A 26,789-nucleotide genomic window follows, 5' to 3' on the forward strand; every position below is an offset into this window, starting at 1 on the left:
TTGAGTAATAGCACTGAAATGGTAATTTAAAAACAATATACTTTCTGAAGGAAATACAGCAGTGCACTAAATTCAATTAGAAGAGGGGAATGTAAAGACAAGTAAGTGATGTCTGCTGTTTGAAGTCAGGCTATTCAGTTTCTTGATAACCTAGACTGGAGAAGGTCCTTTTAAAGCAGGCACTCTTCTCCTGCCTCTCACCAAATCTCCTCTTACTATTTCCAAACTTCTCCAGTATGAACTGCCTTAAATGCAACCGTTTTTGAAATATTTCGGGCCATGACAAAATATCGGTCAATCCATCACTCCCTGTTTGGGTGACACAACTGACTAAATTATTCAGGGTCATTTACTGAGGCAGATTTCAAGCTGGACAGTCCATGATGGTAATCTCTCTTTTGTAAAGGGCTCCCAATTAAAAATCATTAATAATTTGAATCAAACAGACAATATAAACAATACAAAACCGTCCCATTCTCGCTCATAATCTGAGCATTGTTTGTTAAGAGTTAGAGAACCCAACTCATTAATGGTGGGGACACAGGAGCAACGCCCATTAATTTGGGTGGGAACTGCACCTGCCTGCACCAGGCTGCAATTCACAGGATATCTCCTTACAGAGAAGGGAATTCAGGGACAAGGGCCATGATTGAGACTGATTTGTTTTCCTGCCTCATGGATTCATGTGTGGCGAAGGCAATTTATTCTCCATCACATTGCTAACCTTATGAAAGACCCTTCCCCTCTGCAAGTACTGAAATATAATGAAAGTCTGTAGAGTTGCCTTGACATTACTTTTGCAATGCTTCTGAAAGGGAAAGGCATCTGTGTTTTCCATGGTTTGGGCTCAGGTGCATTACAAGTCTATCATCCCATCCCATGCCCAAGCACACAGCTGACAAGCCCACTGTGCTTCAGAGCTCAAAGTCTGAATTCCCAGGTTTGGCCAAAGCAGCAGACCCAGGGTGGCTCTGCCCCTCGGTGGTGACACATGGGTGACTATCCCCAGGAGGCAAGTTTGAGGGGAAAGATGCACCAGTAAACACATGTATGCCAGAGTCTCTGGCCTTGGACACAGCCCACTCCGCTGTCTCTACACCCACACTGCCACATCCTGCTCTTACTTGCACAAAATTTGCACCACAGATAATTACTCACTCTAGCAGAGCTAAAATAGAGCAGAATACTAAAAGCAGACTTTGAGTAACTTGTTTAGGAGCCTGATGCCTGGCTTAGCTGAGATTAGACACGGTTTTTACAGATCAGCAAGGGATGGCAATGTCAGAGAGTAGTATTATGGAAAAGGAAAACTCTGGAGCATCTCTCCTGGCCAGCACACCAGGAAGTAGTTACTGCTTTTGTTACTTATCCTAGGAATCGAAAGAAAGGAAAAGGAAGCGGAATTCTCCAACTCCCTTTCATCCACTAACACAATCAAGCTAATGGAAAGCCCTAACAATCTTCCTCCCCCAACCTAGAAGGCAAGATAAGTGACAAGACCAGCCAGTTTACTACTAAAGGAAATCAATAGCCAAGGGTCAAAGCTTTACAAAAACACATCTTAAGAAGGCTGAAGTTCTTAATCTTAAAAAGTGTTTGGTAATAATAAAGAAGGGATCAATCCACAGTCCATTCCAGGTGTTCTTTCCAGATTATCCAATGTTACTTTTATTCACCTGGTCTAATAGTTCTCCAAGTGAACAGAAACCTGATTTTACAAGCCAGTGGAGCAGAGTCTATCCTTTTGCTAGAAGAATGGATCTCAGATACTGTGTTTTATTTCTTCATTAGCGTGCCGTCACACTGAGCGATTACTAAATGCAGGCCCGAATGAGAATACCAGAGTTAAAGAGAGCATAATGAACAAAGAAGGTGCCAGATTATTATGGCTGTCAGCACAAGGGAATTGGGTTTGTCACCTGGTTTAACCAACTGGTAAGAACTGATTACAGTCTGAATCCACCTGAAAGCACCTTTGATGTTTATGCTCCCTTCTGTCTACACATCCTGTCAGGAAAGTCAGATGAACGTCTCCCTTCTTCTGAAGGGTGTTCCTCCAGCAGGGGCCCTGTGAATGCTGTCACTTGCCCCAGACACACGGGCAGAAGGCCACTCAGAGGGGGAGCATGGCACAGGCAGAGCCCACAGAGCCCTGTTTTGTACCTGGGCAGCAGCACCTCCCTTCCAGCACTGCTAGGGCAGGGCTCAGGGGGCTGCCAGCGGGCACAGCAGCCCCACAGGCCAGCTCAGAACACCTCCTGCCTCATCCTTCACCTTGGACCGCAGAAAAAAAGCCCTTCAGCTACAGGAAAACTCAAAGCTACAGAACAGGACCTCCAGAGACAGGCCAGTTTTCCAAGAGCAGGAGTCCATAGGATTTTGCTGTTGGCTTGCTACTGCAGGCAGAGTCCTCCTAGGCTGCTGCAGAGATGAAAACAGCGGCCAGCACCACAGCCTTTGCCTGTTCTCCTTCCCTCTTTGTATTTTTGAGGTAAAAGACCAAGATCAGGAACTCCAGCTTTGTCTGACCCCCCAAGACAGGACTGGATAAGAGTGCCTGCAGCAGGCCCAAGACTTGGCAAAAAAGGGCTAAGCTTGCAGGGGTGCATTCTGCAATACCAGCAAACATACATATCATTTGCCTACGATTTCCCCATCTGGAAATGTTTTCCTCTCTCCTCGTACTTCACTAACTGCACATGCCTATTTAAATTCAACCAGTTGATTACTAATTCGATTTCAATTTGGTAAAGATATCATTCACAAGGACCAGGGCTTTGAAAAACTTTTGTTGGTATAATGTTATTTAGGGTGTACATTCCAAACAATAGTTTTGTTGATGCAGAAGGACATTTTTCCTATCAAACTGGTCACATTTTAGATCTAGTAGTGTAAATTATATTATGGAAAGCATGTTCTTGCCCATTTAGGCAAGGTTTCACAATACAGTTAAGCTCCATTCCCAGTCAATACTTGGCAAGGGATATATGCACCACTCTGCTTCCTACTAAGCAAAAGCAGCTGCTCTTGGCTATGCCCTGGCCTCCTCAACCACCACCCAGCAAAACTCACTGCTGAAAAGAAGGAAATCACTGGAGAACAGCTGGAATCAAGGGGGTGAGGGGAAGGGATGAGTGCTAACTTAGTTATGGACATATTCTGTTTCTGCCTTGTAAGGGAGAAAGTAAGGTTTAAATAAATGTGAGTCATCTCTCACAAAATTAATTCTCAATATATTAAAATGTTACTAAAGAAGTATCTCGGCCTTCCCTCGCTCAGACACACACACACACACACACTTTCTCTACATAAACGTACAGCTGAACTCCAAAAATCTGGAAACACTTCCAATAGCTTTCAGGAAAAGCCACACATGGATAAAATACATGGTAAAATTCAGTCCTTTCACTTATTGTTTCAAACTGCTCTGCTCCTAAGAAAGTGAAAACCAAAGAACTAGATGACCACAATTTAACACCAGGACATGCCTGGAATCCCAGGTCTTGGGCTGCATGAGCCATTAACCAACACATAGGACAAGAAGTTTATCCAGCAACCCTGTGACTGTGCTCAATGCATCTCTCCTTCTCCCTGATGAAGGCATTTTGGTGGAACTCAAGGAAATTCCATTTGCTGCACATGATGTATTTACCTACACAGGATGAAATAATGTATAAATATATATAAAATAAACTGTGCATTGGGGGTTGTTTCATTAAAGTTTAAGATTTATTATTACCACCCCTTTCAGAAGAACACTTAAGTTCCCAAGGGTCACCAGCTATATTTCAAGCAAATTAGAAATATAATGAGATTATAAATATTACCTGTTTACCTGAGGTCATACCATTACATGGAAAGCTTTCACAATTTCTACAAATATGGATATTTTAAAGAGGTGAAAGGTGATGTGATCTACTGGCCATGTGCTCAGACTGGAACTAAGGCCTGTATTTTACTTCTACCTGTTTTACTAAGGTGTGCAAGTCCCTCTTTTGTGTTTCCTGATTTATTTACACTGCAAGCTCACGAGGGTCAGCACAACCATGCCATCATTGGGAGCTGAGGGCTGAGAACTAACACTGCCACTCAGAAGGGTGAGCCAAAATGCAACTTTGCATCTGCAAAGGGCCATAAGAGCTACTGAATATCGAAAACAGAACGCTTTTTAGAGACACAGAGAAGAAATGGGTGATAAAAGGGGCGAGAGATTGTTCAAAGCTGAACTTACGAGTGCAGGGCATGGAGGCAGCATCATTTTCCGCTCGGAAAAAGCCCCGGTCGCAGGTGCAGGACGTGGAGCCTTCCCAGATGGAGTAGCTGTGAGGCGGGCATTTGGCACAGGCAAAATCTGTCGAGAGAGCCTTGTAGTATCCGATTTTGCAAGCTAGATGGAGGAACAGGAAGGGAAAGTGTTACTGGCCTGGGCTGTGATCATAAATTGCTAGGTTACCCATTCAAAATCAAGGCAGGAGACATTTCAAAGAGATCTAATGATGTCCTCTTAGCCCCAGGTGAAGAATTAACAATCATCACACTCTTAATGAGTAGTCCTATGTCAGGGGATACTGATTTCTAATTCCAACAAGAGCCATTTTAAAAGCTGGCTTAGAGGTGGCAAAGAAAAAAATAAAATTACACTCTTCTGTTGACAGTGCCAGAAAATCAGCTGCCCCTTTGTGCTCTACTGTGGAGTTGCATGTGGCTTAACCCATGTCCACCTGCACCCCCCACACACAGAGCTTGACAAAAGGGGTGCAATTGGTTTATTCCATGACCACTTAAGGAATAGCAGCTGACGATCAAACACTGCCAATTTTTAAGAGGGAGTGGAACAGGAACCCAGCATGCCCGGAAATGGCACATCTCCCTCCTGGCAAGGCAGAATTTGGCTCTTTCTCCCTAAGGGAGATCAGCAATGCTCTCCCCTGCTCAAAGCTGGGGCACAGCAGTAAGTGCACCACTGCCACCCAAGCCCACGTGAGATTGCCAAGCTTTCGGTGACATCAGCTTCATAAAAGCAGGACTTACACAAAAGGCTACTTTTACATCGCTTGGAAAAAACTCATTGGCATCATTAATAACACATTTTCATGGTGGCTAACAGGTATGTCATCCTAGAAATTTCTCCCTTGGCCAGAGAAAAAAGCCCACCATCACCACTGGCTTTTAGCACTGCGGAGAAGAGAGAAAATTCCCAGGCATGCAAACCAGTAAAAAAGAAAGGCTGTTCCCAGTATTTACTGTGTGACTCACTCCCACATCTTGTCATTTATCACCTACACTACCTTTAGGGTTCCCCTGCTACACACAGGCTCCTGTTGGGAGGGCATAAGCCCTGCACAGCCAGGGCTCGCTCTTGATGTTTCAACCTTCCCTTAGTCCCCCACACTCTTTCCCTGCTTCTCTCTTAAAAAGTCCTCCAGTGGGAGATGGAGAGGGATATTAGTAACACATTTATAAAAGAGCAAGTTACTTCATTCTTATTAGCCAAAGCCTTTTATGAAATGTCCTTAACAAGTCCTGACTTTACGATGTGCCGCGCGCCATCTGCGAGAGCGCTGGGAGATCAGCCCGGTGTCACTCGCCGGGGCTGTCACAGCACCAGAGGACCTGGTGACAACACACTGCTCAAGTGACTGAGATTTACACTTCCAGAGCTCACATGCGTCGTGGTACTAGATAAGGTTTGACTTGCAAGGTGTGTTTTGGCCATGCCTCAAACAGCCTTGGGGTTTCAATTAAAATCGGCAGCCGCAGCTCTGGCAGGGAGAATCGCAGGGGTCAAGCCCAGCCTGACCACGTCAGAAGCAATTTTGGTCCCTGAACACAAATTCAAACCCACCATGTCTGGCCCGTCAGCCAGGCACTGGCAGGATGCAAAGGCAACACCTGGAAAACATCTTATTCTGCTCGGGATGGGAATTGCCCAGCAAAACAAACAAACAAGGATAGTAACCCTTCTTTTTTCAATTTTTTTTATATGTGATTTGCACTATCTGGAGAGCAAATTGCTGTATCACTACATATCCTGGGTTTAACAACAGCAGCACTCAAGTGGCAGACACTGGTCTCAGATATTACTCCTGGTTTTCACTGTCACAGCTCAGATGAGAAATATGCCTAAGTCTGTACATGACCAGGACAGACTCCCACAGGCAGGATCTTGCTGCCATATATAAAGATAAGGCATTGAAAAACAGAATACAAGAGGAAACCAAGCTGACTGCTTTTATCCACAAAATTCTTTCTATTACTCACAGTTTTAAAAACTAAACATGTAAACTCTTATATTGCTCTTAATATGAACATCACAAGCCACAGAAATCATTAAACACTGAGCTTCTAAACATCTTTAGCGTATTTGGGGTATTAAAATACTCATCTACTCAACAATCTAGCTCAAGGCTGAAAATCCTATTAGGGCTATAACATGCTTCTACAAAGACAAGAAAATGTCACAGGTAAAGATTTTTGTGACCATTCCTCCCTGTCTTTTCATTCTCTGTGGTTGAAAAGGGAATAGATGTATCCAGTGGGTACTGCAAGGTCAACACTCTGTAACTCAAGGATTTTCCCCCCCTTTGTTTCACGCACTGTGTTTTGTTTTCTGCTATATTAAGCCAAGATCATTAATATTTCAAGACCTGAAGAAAGCTCTCCAAACACAGTGGCTGCTCCTAAAGCACACACAGCCATTTTGCTTCAAAAAATCAACTACTCCTGAAGACAGTTTTCTTCATTTTAGCATGCTTGGAGATTCACCACATTTCATAAGAGACATAAAAGGGCATTAGAGAATGTGCTGCATTAAACCAGGAGTTCTTTGCCTCCAAGAGCTCCATGGTATCACCACTTAAAAACCCAAACCTAATCCTGTAAAAGCTGTTCTTAGCATGAAGTGCTGCTGACACACCTATTACAACTATGGATGGACTTTTTTTTGAAGGGTAATGATTTAGTAGGCAAACAAGAAGCCTGTACAGAACTCATTCCCTGGAAGTCTTTATTGCTTGCTCATATCAAATCTTCAGGCAGCTGCTTTTCTAGGAAGGATTTGCTGGGTGAGACTCAGCATGAATGGGGCTCTTACACAGTTTTCGAAAGATGCCTTTGTAAAAAGATTAGTTCACATGTGCAATGCAAACTTTGAGTTCAATTTCTTAGCTTTGCCTTAATTAGTTCTTTCTGTTAGGTTTCTTTTTTTCTTTTTTTCTTTTTTTTTTAAAGGAGAAAAACCTTTTCTCACATTCAGGTCACCCACAAGTGTAACACGGTTACAACCAACTACACCACTTGCAAAGGAAATTCTCAAACAAAAATATTTTCAGTTCACCGTTTCTCCTCAGAATAAATCACAATAATTTAAATGGACATCAGCTTGAAATAATCATGCTGATGTCTTTGAGTTATAATATTAAAATCTATTTGATTTCTATTTCTCTTAAAGCAAGACAAGATATAGCAAACATTGCAGCCATGCAATTTGCCTTGCCTTCGTGCCTTTTTCCTTCTCTTTTCCAAATATATCAGAGTGATACATGTCAAAACTGCAAAAATTGCTCTGAAGAATTATGGAACTTCAGTCAAATCTAGATGTAAATTTTCTCAAGCTGTTTTTCCAACTCCATTTTCACATTAAAACCTGATTTTCAGACTTAAAGTTTCCTCAAAAAAAAAGAGGAAGAATACGTGTGTGGGCTGCAAAGTCTGCTTGCTTGGTCTCTCCAAATGCTGAATTTTCTACTAAAAAATTTCAGACAGCAATTTCAGAATTTAAAAACTCCTCTAATCATATTCTTTTTAAACACTGTTACAACAAAATACTTCAATTGGTTTTAACTATTTTAAAATAAGCTATGTTGTTGGGTTTTTTTATTTGGGGATGGGAGAAATACTGAAGAAAGTTATTCTTTCAAATTTAGTGTTTTTTTTAAAAAATCCCCCAGTACTTGCTCTTAAATTGTTCCTTTATGCTTGTGGAAATAGCAATAATTCCCTCCGAGTTTGGAAGAGGTCTGTCATACCTAATAGTCCTTGAAAAAAAATTCTAAATTGCGTAATATTCACAAAGGGTTGGATAAAGTAATCATCCCAACCTCTTTGATGACAAGTTCCTAAACCATTAGAAATGCAGTGCATATCTTGAAAACATCTCAGGGAGCGCCAGGCAGAGGCTCTGGCAGCGCCTGGAGGCTGAGCAGGACGGAGGCAGGGATGGGAGACACCCTGAGCCCGGCTGGCAGCTGAGCAGTGATGGGATGGGAAGGCTCCAGAGGGCCAGCCCCGAGCTGAAAACTGCTGGGCAGGAGCTCTGGACACCAGGGACCAAAGGCAGGAGAAATCCTGCTTGAATCCTCAGCCTCTGCTGAAGAGGAGGACTTGTAACCAAGAAAATACTGATTTCTGATTAGAACCTAATAAAGTGAATAGGGAGAAAAACAAGCACAGAAACGTGGTTTTGCTCAAGTAAATCCAGTTAAGTCAATAAACTGCTATTAGAAGCAAATGTGACAGAGATGTTGTGAAGTGCTTATTCACAAAAGCCCAGTGGGATGCAGTCAGTCCTGCACTGGCTGCGGAGCCACGGCCGTGAGAGCCCCGTGCCAAAGGCTGAGCTCTCCACACCAGAACCAAGGGAAAGGGCTCCCAAGCAGGACAGGACCACAACCAAACCGTGCTCCTGCTGCCCAAAAGGAACCCTCTGCACCCCCAAGAACAGTTATTGTCTCAGGCAAGTGAGCAATGCCGCTAAAACCTGTGGACTCAGCTCAATTGTCAGTTTATGCTTTTTGAGGCAGAAAAATATGTTAGCTACATACGCAAGAAAACTTCAAAATTCCTTGAGAAGAGATTTTGACTCAAATCTCCCTCCACACACAACAGAAGAGGGAAAACCACTTTTAAGTCAATGATTGTAGCCAACTTTAAAGAAAAATTCCAAAAATAGTGAAATGAAGGACAAGGCATAAAATAATTTAATAAGAGATACTTCAATGTCACGTTTATACGTTTCAGTGAGAAAAGAAGTTTATGTTTAAAGACTTGAAAAAATACTTTGATAGCACATTTGATGTGTTTCATCACTTTTTCTACAGCTCTTCTCTTTGGAAATATTTTGAGCTCACGTTTTAACTGCACCCTTAGGAACAAGAAGTTACTTTTACTTTTCCCCTTGAATGTTGTTTTTAGTCTCTAAGAGGATGGATTTTCTCTCTCACATCATAACAAGAACTACATCTGCCACATAAGAAGGCAGCATCTTCTCAGCCTCCTTTTACTGTTATTACCATTTCTGAACAGATTTTTGTGTGTTAATTATAGAACTCAATTGTTTGGATAGTCTCTTTTGATGAGCTTTCTGCCCCGCACCATGAACCCCTCTGTTATTGTACAGCTGTTTTACTTCCAAATGCTCATCAGGGTTTTCTAATTGTCAAGCTGTCCCAGCAACTAGGTCTTTTGACCTAAAAGTCAAAGAAAGGGAGTCACCCCTGTCTCCCCGACATGAATACCCTGGCAGTCCCAGTGCCCCCCCCATACCTAAGAGACAAAGCCTTTCCAGATCATTGCCACTACAAGCATAATTGGGTTTTGGGTGAAATGAGAAGATTTAAAATAGGATGAATTAATGAGTTTCTTGTAAAATTAAGTCGTTCTCCTGGTCCAATCTAATTACTCACTGTAATGCCCCTGAGGGTGATAAATAAAGATCCTTAGAAGCCAAGCAGGAGGGGGGGGGGAAAAAAAAAAAAGCTTTCTCTTGAGCATTTCTTAAAAGTCAAGTTGTAGAATGTGATGTGATGTACCAAATGCTCTTTCCAAATAACGTCAGATTCCTTTGATGTTCACACTGTAAGATCTTTGCCTCCTGTTAATAATGACTGTACTATTGCTACACATAAAAAGGAGCTCCCCATCTTTAACTCGTATCTCTGATGAGAAAACCAGTATTTCTACACACAAAGCGTGTATTTTTGATGCATGAGTGACACGAGGAAACACAAACACAATCCCACTGGGGAAGAGTCTAGACTGACTGCAGAGCACCTTTACTCCATGATTGGGTAAAAACTCTGGAAGTTCAAAACAGAAATAAAGGGACCTTGGAACATAAATGTAGCATGATTTGAAACCCAAACTCTGACTACCCCAGCCACTGGACCTGGACATGCAGATACCCAGGAAAGTTAAGCACTCAGACCTCCTTTGCAAAGCTGCAGCATAAACCAAGTGGAGGAGCTTTTTACACACCCAATCTGAACAACCATTAAAAAAATTAATTAAAAATCTTTGGTTATTTTTTCCACAGTGTTCCTTGGCTGCAGGTCTGCTGCTAATCCTGTGGTTTGCTGATTTAAGGCTGGAGACCGATCCCATGATGCCAGTCACATCAGGAGTCAAACATCTTTGGCAAATCTAAGAGTATCTCGCCTGATGTGCATCCATGGAGACATGATAATCACCCTGTTGATAGGTGGCCAGATTTTTATTTGGCTCATGGGAGAAAGTCAATTGCCTAGCTCAATTAAAAAAGTTAAAAGAAGTGAGGAGCTAGAGCAACCTTTGGAGTGGAAACAAATCACCACCACCATCCAAGGTCTCTTATTGAATCCTCAGGAGGGAAAGGGATGAGGCACTCACTGCTAACAGCAAGGTGCCCATTGCCATAGCCTGTCAAAGACAGCAGGGAATGGCAGTGCACTGACATCAGCCAGATCCTTCTGCACATCCATTCAGGCACATCCCAGCAGGTCCACTTCAGTTAAGTTCCTCTGTACTCAGTTCTCTCCTGTAACCACTTTCACAGATTGTGGTGGACGTGGAGGGCCAGCAGCCAGCACTGCCAGTGCAAGCCAAGACAAAAGGGCATTCAGTACCTCTGCCATGTCCTTGGTCACTAGGTCTCTTCCCCCCTGAGCACAGGGACTGTGTTTTCCTCAGCCTTCCTTGCTGTGCCTGCAGGAGCAGGTGTCCTTGGTGTCCTTCATATCCCACACCAGACAAACTCCAGCCAAGCTCTGGCTTTCCTAACATCTCCTCTGCATCCTCAGGCAATGGCTACACTGCAGGATTCTCCTAGGTATTTCCCTTATGTGTCTGAGCTGTGCCAAGGGCTCCCTGCCCATCCACCTCAGCCTTCTGCAATACCCCCTTTACCCTCTGCAGCTGCTGTGCACGTGCTTGCAGCAGCTTGTCCTTTAAAAACCCACCAGCCCATGTGGGCTTCTTCACTGCCCTCCCGATAAAATTCCTGAACAAGCCAAAATCTTCTGACATGAATTCCAGAGCTTTAATTTCTGTGGTTGCTTTGTTTTTTGCTTTTTTTTTAAATATACATGAAATCCAGGGAAATAAACCATGAAAAATGAAGTCTCCAGCTCAGCAAAGGGCACAAGCACAACAGGAAAGGACATCTGACAGAGCAATCTGTTCGAGGGAGAGCTAGAGGCATTAACAAAACTCCCAGGTGTATGATACAAGAACCAGAATGGCCCATTAATCCCAGCCAAGGAGGTCCTGTTCACCTGGGTTTCATTTTCTTTGCACAGCCTTTGTTTTTGCCATGCGCTTGGGCACTGCACGCTGTGGTGCCTGCACCCACGGCACCTCTGGCACAGCCACACTGACAAATCCTCACTGCAGGGACAGAGTTTGTGGGTTTGGAACAGCATCAGTTCTCCTGTGTTTTACACAGAGAAATGCTTTGCTTGTCTCCTACAGAAATAATACAAATCAACTTGTACCACACGCAACAGAAATATAATTATGCTGATAACGCAATCATCTCAAAAGCTGAAATCTGCTTCATCAGTCCCCTTTTTCTAAAGGAACTAGATAGGTAAAATCATAACCAAAAAAATTAAATACATATACTATTCATATATTAACTTTAATAGGTATATACATAGAGAAGTCAAAAATTAAAAATTAGCTTTTTTTCTTGAAAATTATTAAGTATTATTCTGAACTTTGCCACAATTGCTAAAAAAAGGAATTCTTAAAAATGTACAAATTTGAAAATCTCACATTTCTATGTATTATTAATAATAATGGCTTATCTATGCAACCCTCTTCTCTGCTACAGCTGTGGTAGCTGGGGGGGAATAGCTTGACATTTCCCACATCATGCTCACTCCTGGTCTTTGAGAGCGCCCTGATCTCACATTAGCTCTGTCAATCTGCCAGCCCACAAAGCTTCCAGCCCTGCACCAGAGCAGGGAACAGCTGGAAAATCTCACCAAGGAAAATCAGCCCTTGGACAGAACACTTGCTGCACCGGGCTTTTGTCTGAAATTAAAATAAAAACAGAAAGCTAAAAATTCAAGGACTAGGTAAAAAAATTCATGACTGAAAATAATCACCAAAAAAAAAAAAAAAAAACCAAAACAAAAAAAAACCAACCTCTCAGAAGTCGGCACTTTGCACAAGGAGTGAAAAATCCCAACCTGCTCTGCTCTCTACAGGAAGATATTTGCTAGGACTGGCAGTGGGAGCGAAGCGCGGACGGCCACCAGCGGGAAGCGTTGGGGACACTGCGCAGTGGCACAGGGACACGTCCCTTCCTTCTGGGCAGCAGAGCACTAAAAGCACACACAACTGCACGTTCAAGTGCTTTAACAAAGAGGAATGTTCTCCTGAACTGGGGACTTGGCAGGTCACTGTTTGCATTTTTGCTTTTTAAAAGTATTTAAGCAGCAAACAGATGTCCTGGTACGATAAAGCTCCCTCCAGCCCTGCCAGCACCAAGGGCTGCGGGCATCCTCAAACGCTGCTGCCTGAGCCAAGGGTTCAGATGTGCTGCTCCTCACGGTGCTCAGGCTGTCACTCTGCTTATCACAGACTTCATCTAACTTCCAAAGTTTAATCACCTTTATACAAGCTGTGAGATTTAAGGGATGAGTCAACTAATCAGTTTCAAATAATTACTCAATTAGAAAAACAAGTTGATGGATTCCCTTGAAGAGAAGTAGCACAAGGAGAATCACAAAACTGACAGATTTTCAAGTAAAACAAGGTGGAGTATTTTTTAAAAAAATATTTTTTTAAATATTTAAATTTTTAAAGAAAATAGCGTTTTTTGTTCTTTAACAACTACATTTTACAGGGGGGGAAAAAAAAATCCCTACTGAAGTTTTATGATATACTCTAGTGAAAGCTGATTAATTGGCCTGAATCTCCACATTAACAGGACCTAATCCTCTTGTCAGGAGACCTGCTTACAAGCTTCTCTCCCCAGTGGTGTAAAAGCACTGATGAGAACAGAGATCTGTATCTCAAAAGCACTGTCCAGCCAGCCTGGGATTATCTCTCATCTCCTAAATCTTAACAGCTCTGCAGAAAGGCAATTAAACCTCCAAAGTTAGATAAGCCTATGTTAGAGCACAGTATCAGCTTGAGCTCTTTAAGACAGAAAGGCCTGACACAGCTCTGACATTACTGTTTAAAATGTCTATTTGCTCCTAACACAAGCATCAGCTCAGGGTCCTGGACTTACCAAATATTATACTCATAATGTATTATAGAGCATCTAACTAACACATTGTTCTCCCAGTTATTTTAAAAGTGCTTGTATTTTATACAAGCTAATGAGATCTTGCAAGTTGGCTGAAATAATTATTACATTAATACTCCTTAACAAATTGTCTATTGAGGAAAGATTTTGAGGACTGATCCTGCCCTTAAATCCCTTAATGCTGTCTCTTTTGTGCAAGTGGAATTTCACTCTGCAGCAGAACCCAGCATAGCTGTAATGTTTTCTGCTACTGTTTGAACTTGTATCATGAGTGTGATGGAGCCACGTCATGCCAGCAAACTAAAAACTACAGTGTTTTTCTGGGCTTTTTTTATTCTTGCTTTAACTGTGAGCAGCCTGGAACACAATTAAACCCCCTATCTCCAGAGCTATAGCAAGATGTCTTAATATGGTTTAATCATCACATCCTCTCTAGATGGCTGTACAACATTATATATAAACAACAAAAAAAAAAGCTATTTTGGTCTCCCCAGAGACTTGCTTGACACAAAGGTTTTGGAAGATGCCTAAATATAGACAGCTCTGGTGAGATCCCGGTCTATGTAAGATAACAACTCTGCACTATTTTTGACTGTTTAACAAAGATGCTGGGAACACAATGACTTCAAAAACCACTGCTTTGGCTCTCCCCAGCACTAAAGAAAATAGATGAGGTGGTTACAGAGTCATTTGGCTAGGAAAAAACCCAAGTCCGGCTGCTAGCTCTGCACTGCTAAGTCCACCACCAAGCCACGTCCCTAGGTGCCACATCTACACATCTTTTAAATACCTTTGTTTCTGAGAGACTCCCATCAACACCACTGTAAAAAACTATCAAACCTCTACTAAGTAGTACATCAATCAAAATAGTGGCATGCAAATCATGATCCATTAAGTACTTCACACTTGATTACCCACGACACTTTAGAGAGGGTCATACATTGATGAGTTGCTTCTCTTCTTTGCCCTTTGCTATTTGGAGCACATGAGCACTTTTAGTTCATTACCAGTGCAAAATTTAGCACAAAGCTCAACTTCAGCAAGAAGGAAACAGCACCAATTGTTTGTCCTTTTCTCCCTAAATCTGCTCAAGCTGCATGTTTCTCTATTTTGCACAGATTTTCAGAAGTGCTGGACTTGAGGCAGGTGCACCCTTGCTTAAATGTGGCACTCACCACCAAAGAAGTTCTAAAAGAGGAAGACTCAAACCAGCCAGGCTTGCCCTAGATGACTTCTTTCCTCCCCCCAACTCTCTCCTAGATGTGAAAATCAAGTTGAAGTTCCACAGAATGGGTAAGGTTGGAAGGGACCACTGGAGGTTCTCTACTCCCACCTCTCTGCTCAAGCAGGTTCTGTAGCACACATTACTCAGGATTGTGTCCAGACCACTTCTGAGTACCTCCAGGAAAGGAGATGTGCCCCTCACTGGGCTCACCTACAATCCCCCATATATGCCAGGAGCCACCTGGAAGCAATATATTTGTCTACTCTTCTTCTCCCTTACAGCCTAAAGCTTCACAACGAGGTGCAAACCCACACCTACATGGGAGACCAAGATGGGTGCAATTCCTGGCTGTGCCACAGAGGCTGAGAACAGCTTGCCTGACCTGCCTCTGGCATTCATGGACACAACAGTGTGTGTTACTGTCTTAGAGAGGAAAAGTCATTAATTTTCCTCCCAGCCTGGTCTGGCCTCACCTTCTGCTCACTAACTTCCAGCTCATCTCCCTACAGCTCCTGGGAGATCCCCATGTTACAGATAACCCTCTCACAGCAGGTAAAGGCATGAAAGAAGCAGGGAGCAGAGGAAGAGGGAGCAGGGCTGTTCCTTTGAGCCCCCTAAATTGAAGGGTGTAGCTACACGGGCACCCAGACTGTATGCTTCAATATCTCTGCCTCAGTTTATCCACTTAGCAAGTGGCAGTAAGATCCACAATAGAAACACCTAAAAGCTGTTGTGAGCTTTAATTAAGCAATAGAGCACTTGGAGATCTCCAGATAACAAGATGCCCATAAAACAAGAGGAGGTGATTATTTCTGATGAAACAAATCATGGCAACAACCTTGCTCAGCAGGGAATACTCAGGGCTGTCTCAACTCTCCTTTTACAGCCCTGATGGAGGAAGCTTGTAGAGATGGCTTAGCTGCTCTTTTGCATCTCAGGCTTTGGCAGGACGTTCAAGAGGATGCAGCAAAATGCCTGCACGGGCTGCAGTCTCAGAGATGTGAAATACAGACCCTATTTAAAAATCAAAGAGCTGGGAATCTTCTCCTGTCAACAAGCCTTCCAATAGAGGAGAATAATTTAGCAAGAATAGCTGAAATCTCCCACCTTCGGGTGATCTGGGTGGCTGTGAGGAGAGACGCGTTTTGGCAGTTCCCACATTCTTTTGTCAAACTTCTGTTGTCTGGGAAAGAGCAGAGTGCCAGAAGCCCTTGCAGGTGAATACCTCAGCTGTTTCATGCTCATTTGATTCAGAGCAATAGCATGTTTATCTAGATGTTTGGAAAGTTATTAATGAGATCAGAAAATCTTTTCCATGTATAAATTGTAAATCACCTTCAGCAATGGCATGTAAGTTATCAAGTCAAGTGAGAACATGCCTATTTATCTGTGATAGTCTTTTATCACTAATAAATAAAAGCAGGACAGGGAATTACCTCAGGAGGAAATAGCTCTGAAGCAGAGTCTGTTAGGTCATCAACAGAAACACCAGCACAGGATCCCCTGTCAAGCTGTGTACCATGACATTTTGAAGGATATGCCAGGAGTGGCACTGCACCAATCCAGCAGGAGAAGGAAAGCAGCTCTCGCTGCTGACCCCATTCAGGTGCACTCAGAATGCTTTCCACCACTCTGGTTCATCAGCACTTGCTCTGCAGAGAGCAGATGTCTCCTCCAAGCCTGCACTCAGTGCCTGTTTTCATCCTTGCACATCCCTGCAGAATGAGGGAAAGGCACTTATGGACAGAGGTTGGTTTGGAGGACCTGCTGTCACAGCCCCAGCAAGCAAGAGGTTCAGAAAAAGAACAGCCAAAGAGAGACCAGTTTTATGAGTGGCTGCTGGGGGTTCTGGGTAAGAAGAATTACAATTTGAGCTGTTCCCAGCTTTTAAATCCTCTACTATCCTAAATTCATAAGATGTATTGGTATCTTCAAATCAGAGCTCTGCCCATCCATCTTCCAGGTCCAGGCAACCCAGAGATTTACAACACAGCTGTTGCTCCAGGAGTACAGGATCTGGCCCACTTGTGCAATGGGCATATAACCTGGTAAAACTTTAAAGTTGGGGCTTTTACAGAGGCAGACATTTAATGGATGCTTTCAGAACTCTTCAAGGGTCCTGCAGAATGTCTCCTTTTTTATGAGAAAGTAAATGAAATAAAGTCCTGGGGAAAAGAGGCCGATGTCAGGCATGACCAAAGATAGTTGTGACAGGTCTCTTCTCTCCCAGCCTAGTCTTTGCCACACAGCTCCAGGGAGGCTCTCAGCAGACACACCAGCGAGCAGTAGAAATGATGAATCACAAGAGGACAGCAGGGCCCTCTGACTTGCTCCAGGGGAAGCATCCCAAGTATGAATCCAGCTGTACCAGAGCAAAGCCACAGTGGCTGAAAGGCTACGTGGTGGAGGTGCCTGTTGCTCCTGTGGGAGATGGAGCTCACACTCCAGGCACTGCAGGAGACACGAACCATGGCATGATAACACAGTTTCAAGACCAGTTCCAGCATGAGGAGTGAGCCTGCAGCTAAACCAACTGCTAAAGCAAATGAAGACTTCTCAGGTGACTGGGTTAATGTCAGCCAGTGCTGATGAGGGGTTTTCTTCCCTCCCTCCATACAGATCCCAGGATGCCAACCCCATCCCCAGCACGAGCCACTCCCAGTGGGGCTTTGTCACGTTGCCACCAGCTTCCTGCAGCCCTGGTCACCAGAGCAGGTACCCAGAGGGCACACACAGTCCCCAGGCTGGGATACAGCCCAGCCCACAGAGCCTTCACTCCAGCAACAGTGACACACGAGAGGGAAAGCTTCCCTTCCGATTCCTGCTGGATGTGGTACAGCTGCTAATCAGGAGGAAGTGACAAAACAAACACAGTCTTACTTCTTAATCTGGAAAAGCATCTGCCTCCAACAGAACTACTGGCAAATAAACTCAACAATAACATTCCATTTTGGCTCAGAGGCCCCGCGGTTGACACGACAGAGCTATTTATTCAAATATCTACATGATACATAAATTAGTGCAAGATAATAAAGAAATTAATTGTGGTAACCATGGAGCTATTTAGAAATGGCCAAAAGCACCACTGACTTCAGTCCAGGCCACAAGAATTTACTCCAGCAAAGAAATCTGGTGGCAAGGCTGTAGCTGGCGTGTGACTCACGTCCGCCCTGATCACCTCGCACTCTTCCTGATACGATAAGCTATCAGCTCAGAGTTCTTATGAGCACTGCTTTATCTACTCTCACTAAACCATATCGAGACTTAATTTTGCCTCAGCAATTAACAAAATGCTATCATCAACATCCCAATTGTATCTAAGATAGCTTAGGAGAGCACGGTTTTAAAATGCTGTCGACCCAGTGGTCTTACAGAAATTAAAAAAATTTGCTTGGGTATGCAAGACAATCTGTTTTCAGTATATATTTCTCACTTTCCAAGAGATTCCAAAGTCACAGAGCAACCTCCACTCCCACCTTCATCGAAGACAGAAGACTTGAGGCAGAAATGGACTTTTTTTTTCCTCCTTTTTCTCTCTGTCTCTGTCAACTACCGGTAGGGTCTTCCCAAAATACAAAAAAAATATGTTACAAAACTTCACTGTCTTCCTAGTGTTCCTCTGACTATCGAGTTTCATACAGTGAGGCACCTTACAACAACAGATGGAAAATCCTCTAGAGCAGCCCCACAGAGCCTCTTCCCCTGTGCCCAACCCACAGAAGGGTAACTTGCACTCTGCCTTTAACCACCAAAACTGAGTCCCAGAGGATTTGTCAGGTTGCTCCAGCAAGGAGTCCTCCAGGGACCACCACCATCTGCTTGAATCTGCAAGCACGTCGTCACTCGTTTACCAAAATTTTTATTAGACTATTAAAAAACCATAGGAGAGCCTGTACTTCCAAAAACTAATGCTCAACGCAGCATAGTAGTTTTCCATGTTCCTCACTTGTAATTACTTAGCGCTTTCTCTTGCATGCAATCATTAAGAAATATAAATTTAAATAAACAAACCCCAGATTTTCTAGCAGAACCAAACCATTAAATTTGTACATAATCAAAACTCGAGGCAGTTAAGCAGAACAGGAGGAAATGTGCTGGCTGCAATGAATTAGTTATGGTGTGTCTGATGTGCCAAGTTTATTTTCTAGACATATTTTTCCTATGTGAAGGTGCAGCCAAACAGCAGCCACTAATGGATCAGTAAATCTGCACTGTGCCAGGCAGAGCCCCAAATACATGAGATCAGCAACCAACTGGGGGAAGAGAGGAGATGGGTTTTTTTGCTATATTTTATTCTTATGCATTTGCTTATGCTTTGTGAAAGTGACACTTAAAGCTATTTTTGCAGTTGTGCCCAACTCATCATGGGAGATAAGTAATCTTTTATAAGACCCATATGAATCAGTTTTGCCAACACCAAGTGGATTTTGGTATTGCAAACACTTAGTGACTTTATTCAGGCATGCACCAAAGAAGCCAAGGGCAGAAGACAGAGCAGCTGCTCTGGTATATTAAAAGGTTTCCCAGAAATGCTATCAAGGAGCAGCCTCAGCATCCAGAGACCTCAGTGGTTACCTGAACACTCACAGAGCTGCTGCTGACTCATAACCCAATTGCACTGGAAATTCTGCAAGTGGGGAGCCCAGGGCTGCCTCAGAGCTCCCCGCCTTGTTACGCACACAGAGCCCATGACAAAGAGCATTTGCAATTCAAAGCACTCACAGATCCAGGGTCAGAGTTTCCAAGTTTCAAGAATGCTCCAGAAGTGCAAAGTCTAAAGCAGGGATACCAACAGATTGATTTTTTATCTGTCTATCTGAAGAAAGCAAAGATGAAGGCTATCATTAGTTCAGCTTCTTGAGGGGGGACTTCCCCATCAGTGTGTGTTAGTGAGTCGTCAAAGAAAATGTTTTGCAGTAAATCACACGGAAAGGTGAACTCAGCAAATGCCAGAGGCAATGGCAGGCGGATATGAATGACAATCAGAAAGGCGTGTCCGGATGCTTGAGGTATGAGCCATGATAAAGTGCTTGTGAAATTTCACCTGCCCGGAGTGAGACAAGAGGTTGTGGCCATCAAAAAATAAAAAAATAAATTTAAAAAAAAATGAAAAGAAAAAGAAAAAAACAAGGGAAAAAAACACTTGATGTGCTAATTAGAAAGTAAACTCTGTGTCCGGACAGACATCCAAATATTCCAGCCTTAGCAGGGAATGAAACGTAGAGATTGTGGGAATTAGTGTCAAACAGACCCCACTAAATGGTCATGGCAAGGTTGGAGGAAAACAGTGCAAGTTCAACAGTTACTGCAAGCACTTCTTTAGTCAGCCAGAAGACTGAATTCTTTTCACATAATCATTCATTGGTTCTCATGGGCTTCTAAAATAGATTTAGCAGACCTTCCTTCATCTTCTCTGAGCTGCTTTTGACTTCTTAGAAAATACACGGAGCTGATAACAATCCTTGCAAATTTCAAGAAAGAAAAGCAGACAGACACATACCTTAGCTGATCAAATGTTGAACATTAACAACATCCATTACCATCACCAGCAGCTAGAAATAACTAACAAAGAGGAACATGAAATCACATTACTGCATTCAGCAAACCTTCAGAAAATGCTACTTTTCACAGTCAAAAATAGCATACCTTACCAGCCCAGATTTCATCAGCCCATTCTGTCAGCAGTAAAAGCTGTTTTCTAGGCCACGGCATTTTCCATTAATGCAATCTGATTTGCCATTGCATTTTGAGAGAGCTAAGGTGAATGTGTGATACTGAGAGAGGACGGTCAGTAATCCAGAAATGAAAGCCTGAAACTCCTCATGTAGGGCAAGGTCAAAGAACAGCTGCCCATGGAAACCCCCGCACAGAGAGACTTTGCAAACAGCATTCTAACTGGTATTCCCAGGAGCTTTGTACCAAGGGTATTTTAAATAAACAGCAACATACATCTCAACAAATGATTTAAAAAATGTGGAGATAATGACTTCTCATATGGCTTTACTACTGCTTGCACTTACAAATATGTCACCTGGGTAGTTTTATCTCCCACATTAGTTGATATTTAGGAAGTTCTGATTATTACTCACCCTCTTCTGAGAGTTATATCTGTTCCTAGCAACTGAGAGAGGAAAACAAGCCAAAATAAAACACAATGGTATTTTTGAAGCAACAATGTAACAGCCACCTGGGATAAAATCATGCCTACATGTTTCTAAGAACTGTGGTACCGTACAGAAGCAGTAATAAAAGAACTGGTGGAAGTTTTTGATAAAGACAACTACCTCTCATAAGTTGCAAGCAAACTAAACAAAAATTAACAAGCTCCATAAAGCAATTAAAATCCAAAGTGTAAAGTAGATGTAATGACTCAACAGCCTGATCACTGCTCTCATAAAACCACCATTTTATGATGCATGCATGGCCTGAGTCTCCTCACCTTGATACCACCATAAAATTAAGCAGCAAATTGAAATTCTCATCATCTGTCAGTGGAGTTTTCACTGATAGAAAAGCTGTAAGGCAGGAGAAGCAGAGCCAAGGGCTATGCACTGAGAAGCCTCACAAGAAACCAGATCTGTGCCCCACAGGATGTCTGAGGTTGCCTTCATCAGGTGTCCCTGCAGAGCCAGAGGCCAGCTGTCAGCACTGCATGTCTGCTCACTGTGTGCTGCTTTATCAATCCCACCCTCTAAACACAATTAAGTGGGCACTGTGCTCATATCCTACAGGCAAAGCACACCCCTCCTGGCAGGGAAAAAAAGCCTGGATTGGTTAAATCCACCCTCCAGTGGGTTTAAAAATAAAACCAACAAAAAAACCCCAAAATACCCCACATTAGACTAACCAAACAACCCTCACTCCAAACTGCAGAAGGGAACAAACACCATGTAAACTCCCAATTTCTACATTTTAAACCTGTCTCATAACTGGGTGGACAACCCTCCTCTCTCCATCCTACCCATCCTCTGCACTGCCAGTAGAATACTGCTTACAGCTTGATGTGATTCAGCCTTAAGAGAACATTTTCATTCTAGACTTGTACCCAGATGAAAAGTTTTGAAAGTGTTGTAAGACTCAATGCAATAAAACAACTGTCCTTGGTGCCCCAGATAACAAGTTTTTTTTAGTGTTTAAAATAACCAATACACATTCCATGCATATTTAAACACATCTTTGTATTGTTTCTTTATAAAGACAACTTTGGTCCTCACAAAAGAGGCTGTTGATAGTCTTAGGTAATGCCGAATATATTAATTGGGCAATACCTCACACTTATTTTGGAATGCTAATTCTGACAGGGCCCAGCTCTCACTGTACCCACTCTCACTTGCTGACTCTTTAGAGGGGTGGCAGTGAATCAGGAACACAACAGCACATTTGTGAGATGAATTTCAAGCATGCTTGGGTGTCACAGTATGGCTTAAGCAGTGCCCCTGAACCACCAAAGCTGGTGGGTTGAGATTTAACCACCTAGTTTTAGGTAGAGGTCATAAGCAGTTTGGGATCAGCTTTTAACTTTGGATGGAGGAAGAGAGTTAGAAGATTAACCAGATACACGCTGTCAGCATCTACCAGCAAGCCTCTGCCAGGAATGAAGCAGCTCTTACTCTCTGATTGTGCAGCTCATATCAAAGTTAGCCCTCAAATTCATGATGTTAAGGAGTCCATGCTACATAATAATTTAGGACACCACCTGCCTGCAGAAAATACAAGCAGCATGTTTAAACAAATGGAACGACCCACGAAGCACACACCTCCCCAGCCTGGGTTGGAACAAAGCAGCTCAAAGAAGCCACAGATTTGCACAGATGCCACTGCACCCCTCCCTGCTGCTCTCCTGAAGCCATTCCCGAGGCTGTGCCTTGAGATGCACCTGTGGGAAGGCTGAGGAGGGAAAGTGCAGCCTGGCTCAGGCACCACCCTGCCCTACAAGCAACTGGAGGCATCAGAGCGGTGCCCTCTGAAGCTAGAGATTGCTCAAAGAGCCTGAAGCTCCAGGATTGAATGGGGCAGCCTCGGGCTGCTTCTGCTGTGTGCTGGTTGGCACTGGCTCCTCAGGGCCCCAGAGCCTGCTGAGCCCTCTGTACTCGCCCTTGGCACTGCAGGGGCTGATTCAGCAGGCTCTGGCTGCTTCAGACCCAGAGCAGCCCCGTGGGAAAAGGCATGGCTTTACAGCACCTCCAAATGTACTCTTCAGCAAAGCCTAGGCCATAGCCCCACTCCTTCCCTTCCCATCAGCATTATCTGAACTAGAACTAGTGTTAGTCAAGCCCTTGCCATCCTCTGCAGTTTAACTACATCAGCTTGCCAGAGTTACTCTGTCCCAGTAAAGCCACCAGCAACTTACTGTGGGCTTGCAATGCCACCTCCCTTTGTGCTTCCTGAAGGCATCCTTACATTGCCTTTCCTCTTTCTCAAAGTGAAACTTGGTTAAATCAATGCAAAATGAAACACAGAGAACCAGAAAGACCCTTCTTTCCTTTAAAGTCTTCCCACTGACAACAGACAAGTATTTTTGAAGACTGGTTTGGTTTCTTGAGCTGGACAATTGCATACAATTTGAAAAAAGACCCCGTTCGGTTTTTGATTATTTACGTGCTTCTTTCTTCCATAAAAAGATGAACTGAAACAGACAGGAGCTCCCACAGTCAAGCCCTGCCATGAGCACCATCCCTGCAGCTCACGTGAGGACGGGCACTGCCACCTCTGCTCAGCTGACACATCCTTTCTCTCCATTCCAAAACATCACTGTTGTCCCCAGCCCTCATTTCCTGCTACTCCCTCCCTGTTGCAATGGCATTCCCAGCAAGAGCTTTAAATAACAGCCTGGGGTACAAGTAGAGTGACTAACTCTTTTACATTTCCAGTCATACACTGTGATCTCCCAACAGCAACAGCACTAACAAGCCCTTCCTGCAATACTCTATTTAGCAGACATCTTTTTCTGTGGAAAGATGCTCGTAATCATATCTTAGAGCAATTAGAAACACAAATTGTTTTTCCCTTTCTCCTCCCAGGCAGTGGCTGGCTGTGCCCTTGAAGTAGAGCCAGCCCAGGCAGGACAGGTAGGGCCAGCTGCCGCAGGGAGCAGGAAGGGCTGAGGCTCCAGGGGATGAGACCTCAGCTCAGCCTGCTGGGATTCAGCAGGATCACTCTGCAGAAATGGCTGGGTCAGCACCAGAGGAAACTAAGGAGATGAGCAAGAAAGGATGAATTCTAAATGGGCAAGAGCATCCCAGTGGCCAGGGCAGGTGACAACCCCCGATGAAAAGATGCTGCCCACATTAGGGCTCAGTGTTTTTCAAACAAGGATTACTGCATAGGTCCTGGGGAGCAAAGCACCCACCTCACATGATAAAGGGAGCTCCTAATATAAGGTAAACAGGGACACTGTAAACTTGTCATGTTTTATTGCTTTGGTATCATACTCACCCATGACAACACTGCAATAGTCTTTATGACTCTAAGAAACTTCAAAATGTTTATATTAAAATCAGAATGATTGCTCAGCTAAAAAAGACACTTCCAATTTTATTAAAAACTAAAAATCCAGCAATTTGATCACATTCACATAATTCAAAAGGAAGAATCCTTCTCTGGCACTTCCCTAAGCTCAGGAGTTTATACTAGCAAACAAAATGAGTGTTGTAGGTTGAAGCAACTCTTTGATCTGCTAAGTAAATCCATAGTAAATTCAGATTCAATTACAGTATTCAAATTTATGACATCCACAGTGCTTTATGAAGTTAGTGACAAATGCCAGTTTCATATAGAAAACATGTATTAACCTGCACAAGCCACAAAAAAAGGAAAAATCAATTGGCTCTATACAGATGTATCAAAATGTACTTTGACAGTTTTATACAGTCTTTTACATGCATTTGTCAATACTTTTGATTGCAGCTGTGGATACTGTGAACAACTCACTGTTACAAAGAAACTTCTAGTTTGATACACTGAAAACTAGAATTTACTTTACTGGTATACCTACATGCATATTCACCAATGCAGTCATTGTTACTGCCAAAATTTCATTTGCATGCAAAATACCTCTGGTGCAAATTACCAATAACATAAGGGAGCCCATGAAATGTTAAAGACTTCAAAGGATGGGAGAAAAACTATTTGCATTTTGGGCCTGATCCAAAGCACATTAAAGTCAAGAGGAATCTTTCCATTGGCCACAACAGATGTTCTGACTTGAGGAAGTTTTGATGCAAGTCATTGACAAAACAGCAGACCAGCAAGACCACAAAATCCACTTTCTAAAGAAACCGAAAGTTAACTTTGCTAAATACTGGTTTACTGTGTGGCAGTGGTGTCTCAGTTTCTCCCAGGACAATCTCTGCTGCCTCTCCTGCTGTCCCCAGCACATCTTTCTGCTTGATAACCCACATTCATTCAGTTTTTACACCTATGCTTTCTTTTCTCTTCTTCATGGCTTTTAATTCCTTTCTTGCTCTGCAGATCATAACTTCATAATAGTGTTGCTTAATTCCACAAAAGTGACTTATAAGACAAGTAACCAGGCAGGACAATACAAAAACTGTCAAAATATGTTTTGATAGATCACTACCTATAGAGTATCAACTGCTTTCAGTCCTTGAAAAACAGCTAGTGGCTCTCATAAAAAATGTAAGCTGCTAGCTGCTCTCATCTGTTTGAGAATAATCAGCTTAATCAATTTTGCTTCAGCAATCTCTGTTCTATTCCAGAAATGTTTTAGGTGCAACTTTTCATATGGCATGAACATCATAATGGCTCCTACTGCAGGGCAGAAAGAAAACCTGTTCAAAGAAAGGACAGGAAACAGCCTGGTAAATGGAAACAAGCAATTGGACTTGCAACAGTACAGGTACCAGGTAAATAAATAATAGCATGTTTATTTACATTAACTTGAATAATTTATTCCTTTTAGGAAGGAACATTTTTCCTAGCATGACCCAAAAAAGAAATTATCTAGTAAAAAGAGCATTTCGCTAGCACAAACATTATTAGCAAATGTCATATCTATTCCGTGTGTGTCACCAGTAAGCAAAAACAAACCCCTGCAATAAAAAAAAAAAATAAAAAAAAAAACCCTAGGAAATAATGCACATTTTTCTTCCTCTCTATACTTCAAAATCATAAGCACTCCTCATATTTCACTGTAAAAGGTTTTATTTCTTGGTTCCCGCAGCTCAGGTAATGATATCGTAACTCAAAGGTGGTGCAATGCTCACTATAGCTCTGACCTCGTAAACAATTTTAATATCCCTTCTCCACATCCTAACAGATATAGGACTGCACCTGAGCAGACAATATCTCCTCAGGAGTTACTTGTTTATTCAACTTGTAAGTGAGCACATGTGGTCCACATTAAAACCAACCTGGATGCAAAGAGGAGGCTCCATTGGCATATGGGAACCATCTTTCAACGAGCTGAGATACATCTGCCAAGTTCCTCAGGTGCACAGGAGGGAATGCAAAACTAAGCCAAGATACAGCATGGACCCACAGAGCAAGGAGTGCAGCACCACTTCTGCTGCACACATTTACTCTGGGCTGTTCTGAGAGCTCAGGAGGCTCCAGAGCCAGGACAGCTGCAGGGACAGGGGAAGGACCCGAGCAGAAGCACTATTTCTGCTCATCTTTCCAGCTGAGCCAGTAACAGGCAGTGCTCTTCATGGCTACTCCACAGCATCCCTGACATTGTCTACCATCACCACAGCTCAGATGCTCAGAGAGGGTACTAAGGTCAGTAAAATGAAGCTACAAATCTCATATGTAGGGCCATGATCCACTGGAAAAGCCAGGGCCTGTCCAGGATCCCTTTGGCTCCAGGAAGGACTGGAACAAACAGAGAGGGTTATCCAAGATACCCAATGAAAATTGTGTTCAGTTGGAAGTAGCTGGTTAAACTGGAAAGCTGAACAGCACAGCAAGAGCTCTAGTAGCCAAGAGACCTCTTCAGACTGAAAATAGTTTCTTTGGAGGGAAAGAAGTCAGGAGACAGTATGATCAAATCTCTCTTTCTAGGTCAGACCTCAAGAGCTGCTTTTCACC

At 43.1% G+C, this 26,789-nt stretch overlaps 1 protein-coding gene across 5 annotated transcripts in view; it reads right to left on the minus strand.

The window, feature by feature from the left end:
- The window catches only part of EPHA4 (EPH receptor A4), a 107,991-nt gene that overhangs the window by 60,713 nt on the left and 20,489 nt on the right, over positions 1 to 26,789 (minus strand). For all 5 annotated transcript variants that reach the window (XM_086844811.1, XM_086844810.1, XM_086844812.1 and 2 more), the window contains exon 4: positions 4,232 to 4,387. In XM_086844811.1, the coding sequence (XP_086700937.1) occupies positions 4,232 to 4,387 (156 nt within the window). The remainder of the gene's footprint in view (positions 1 to 4,231; positions 4,388 to 26,789) is intronic.

The sequence above is a fragment of the Cyanistes caeruleus genome, chromosome 10 (assembly GCF_971803275.1).
Source record: "Cyanistes caeruleus chromosome 10, bCyaCae1.hap1.1, whole genome shotgun sequence".
Classification (NCBI taxonomy): Eukaryota; Metazoa; Chordata; class Aves; order Passeriformes; family Paridae; genus Cyanistes; species Cyanistes caeruleus.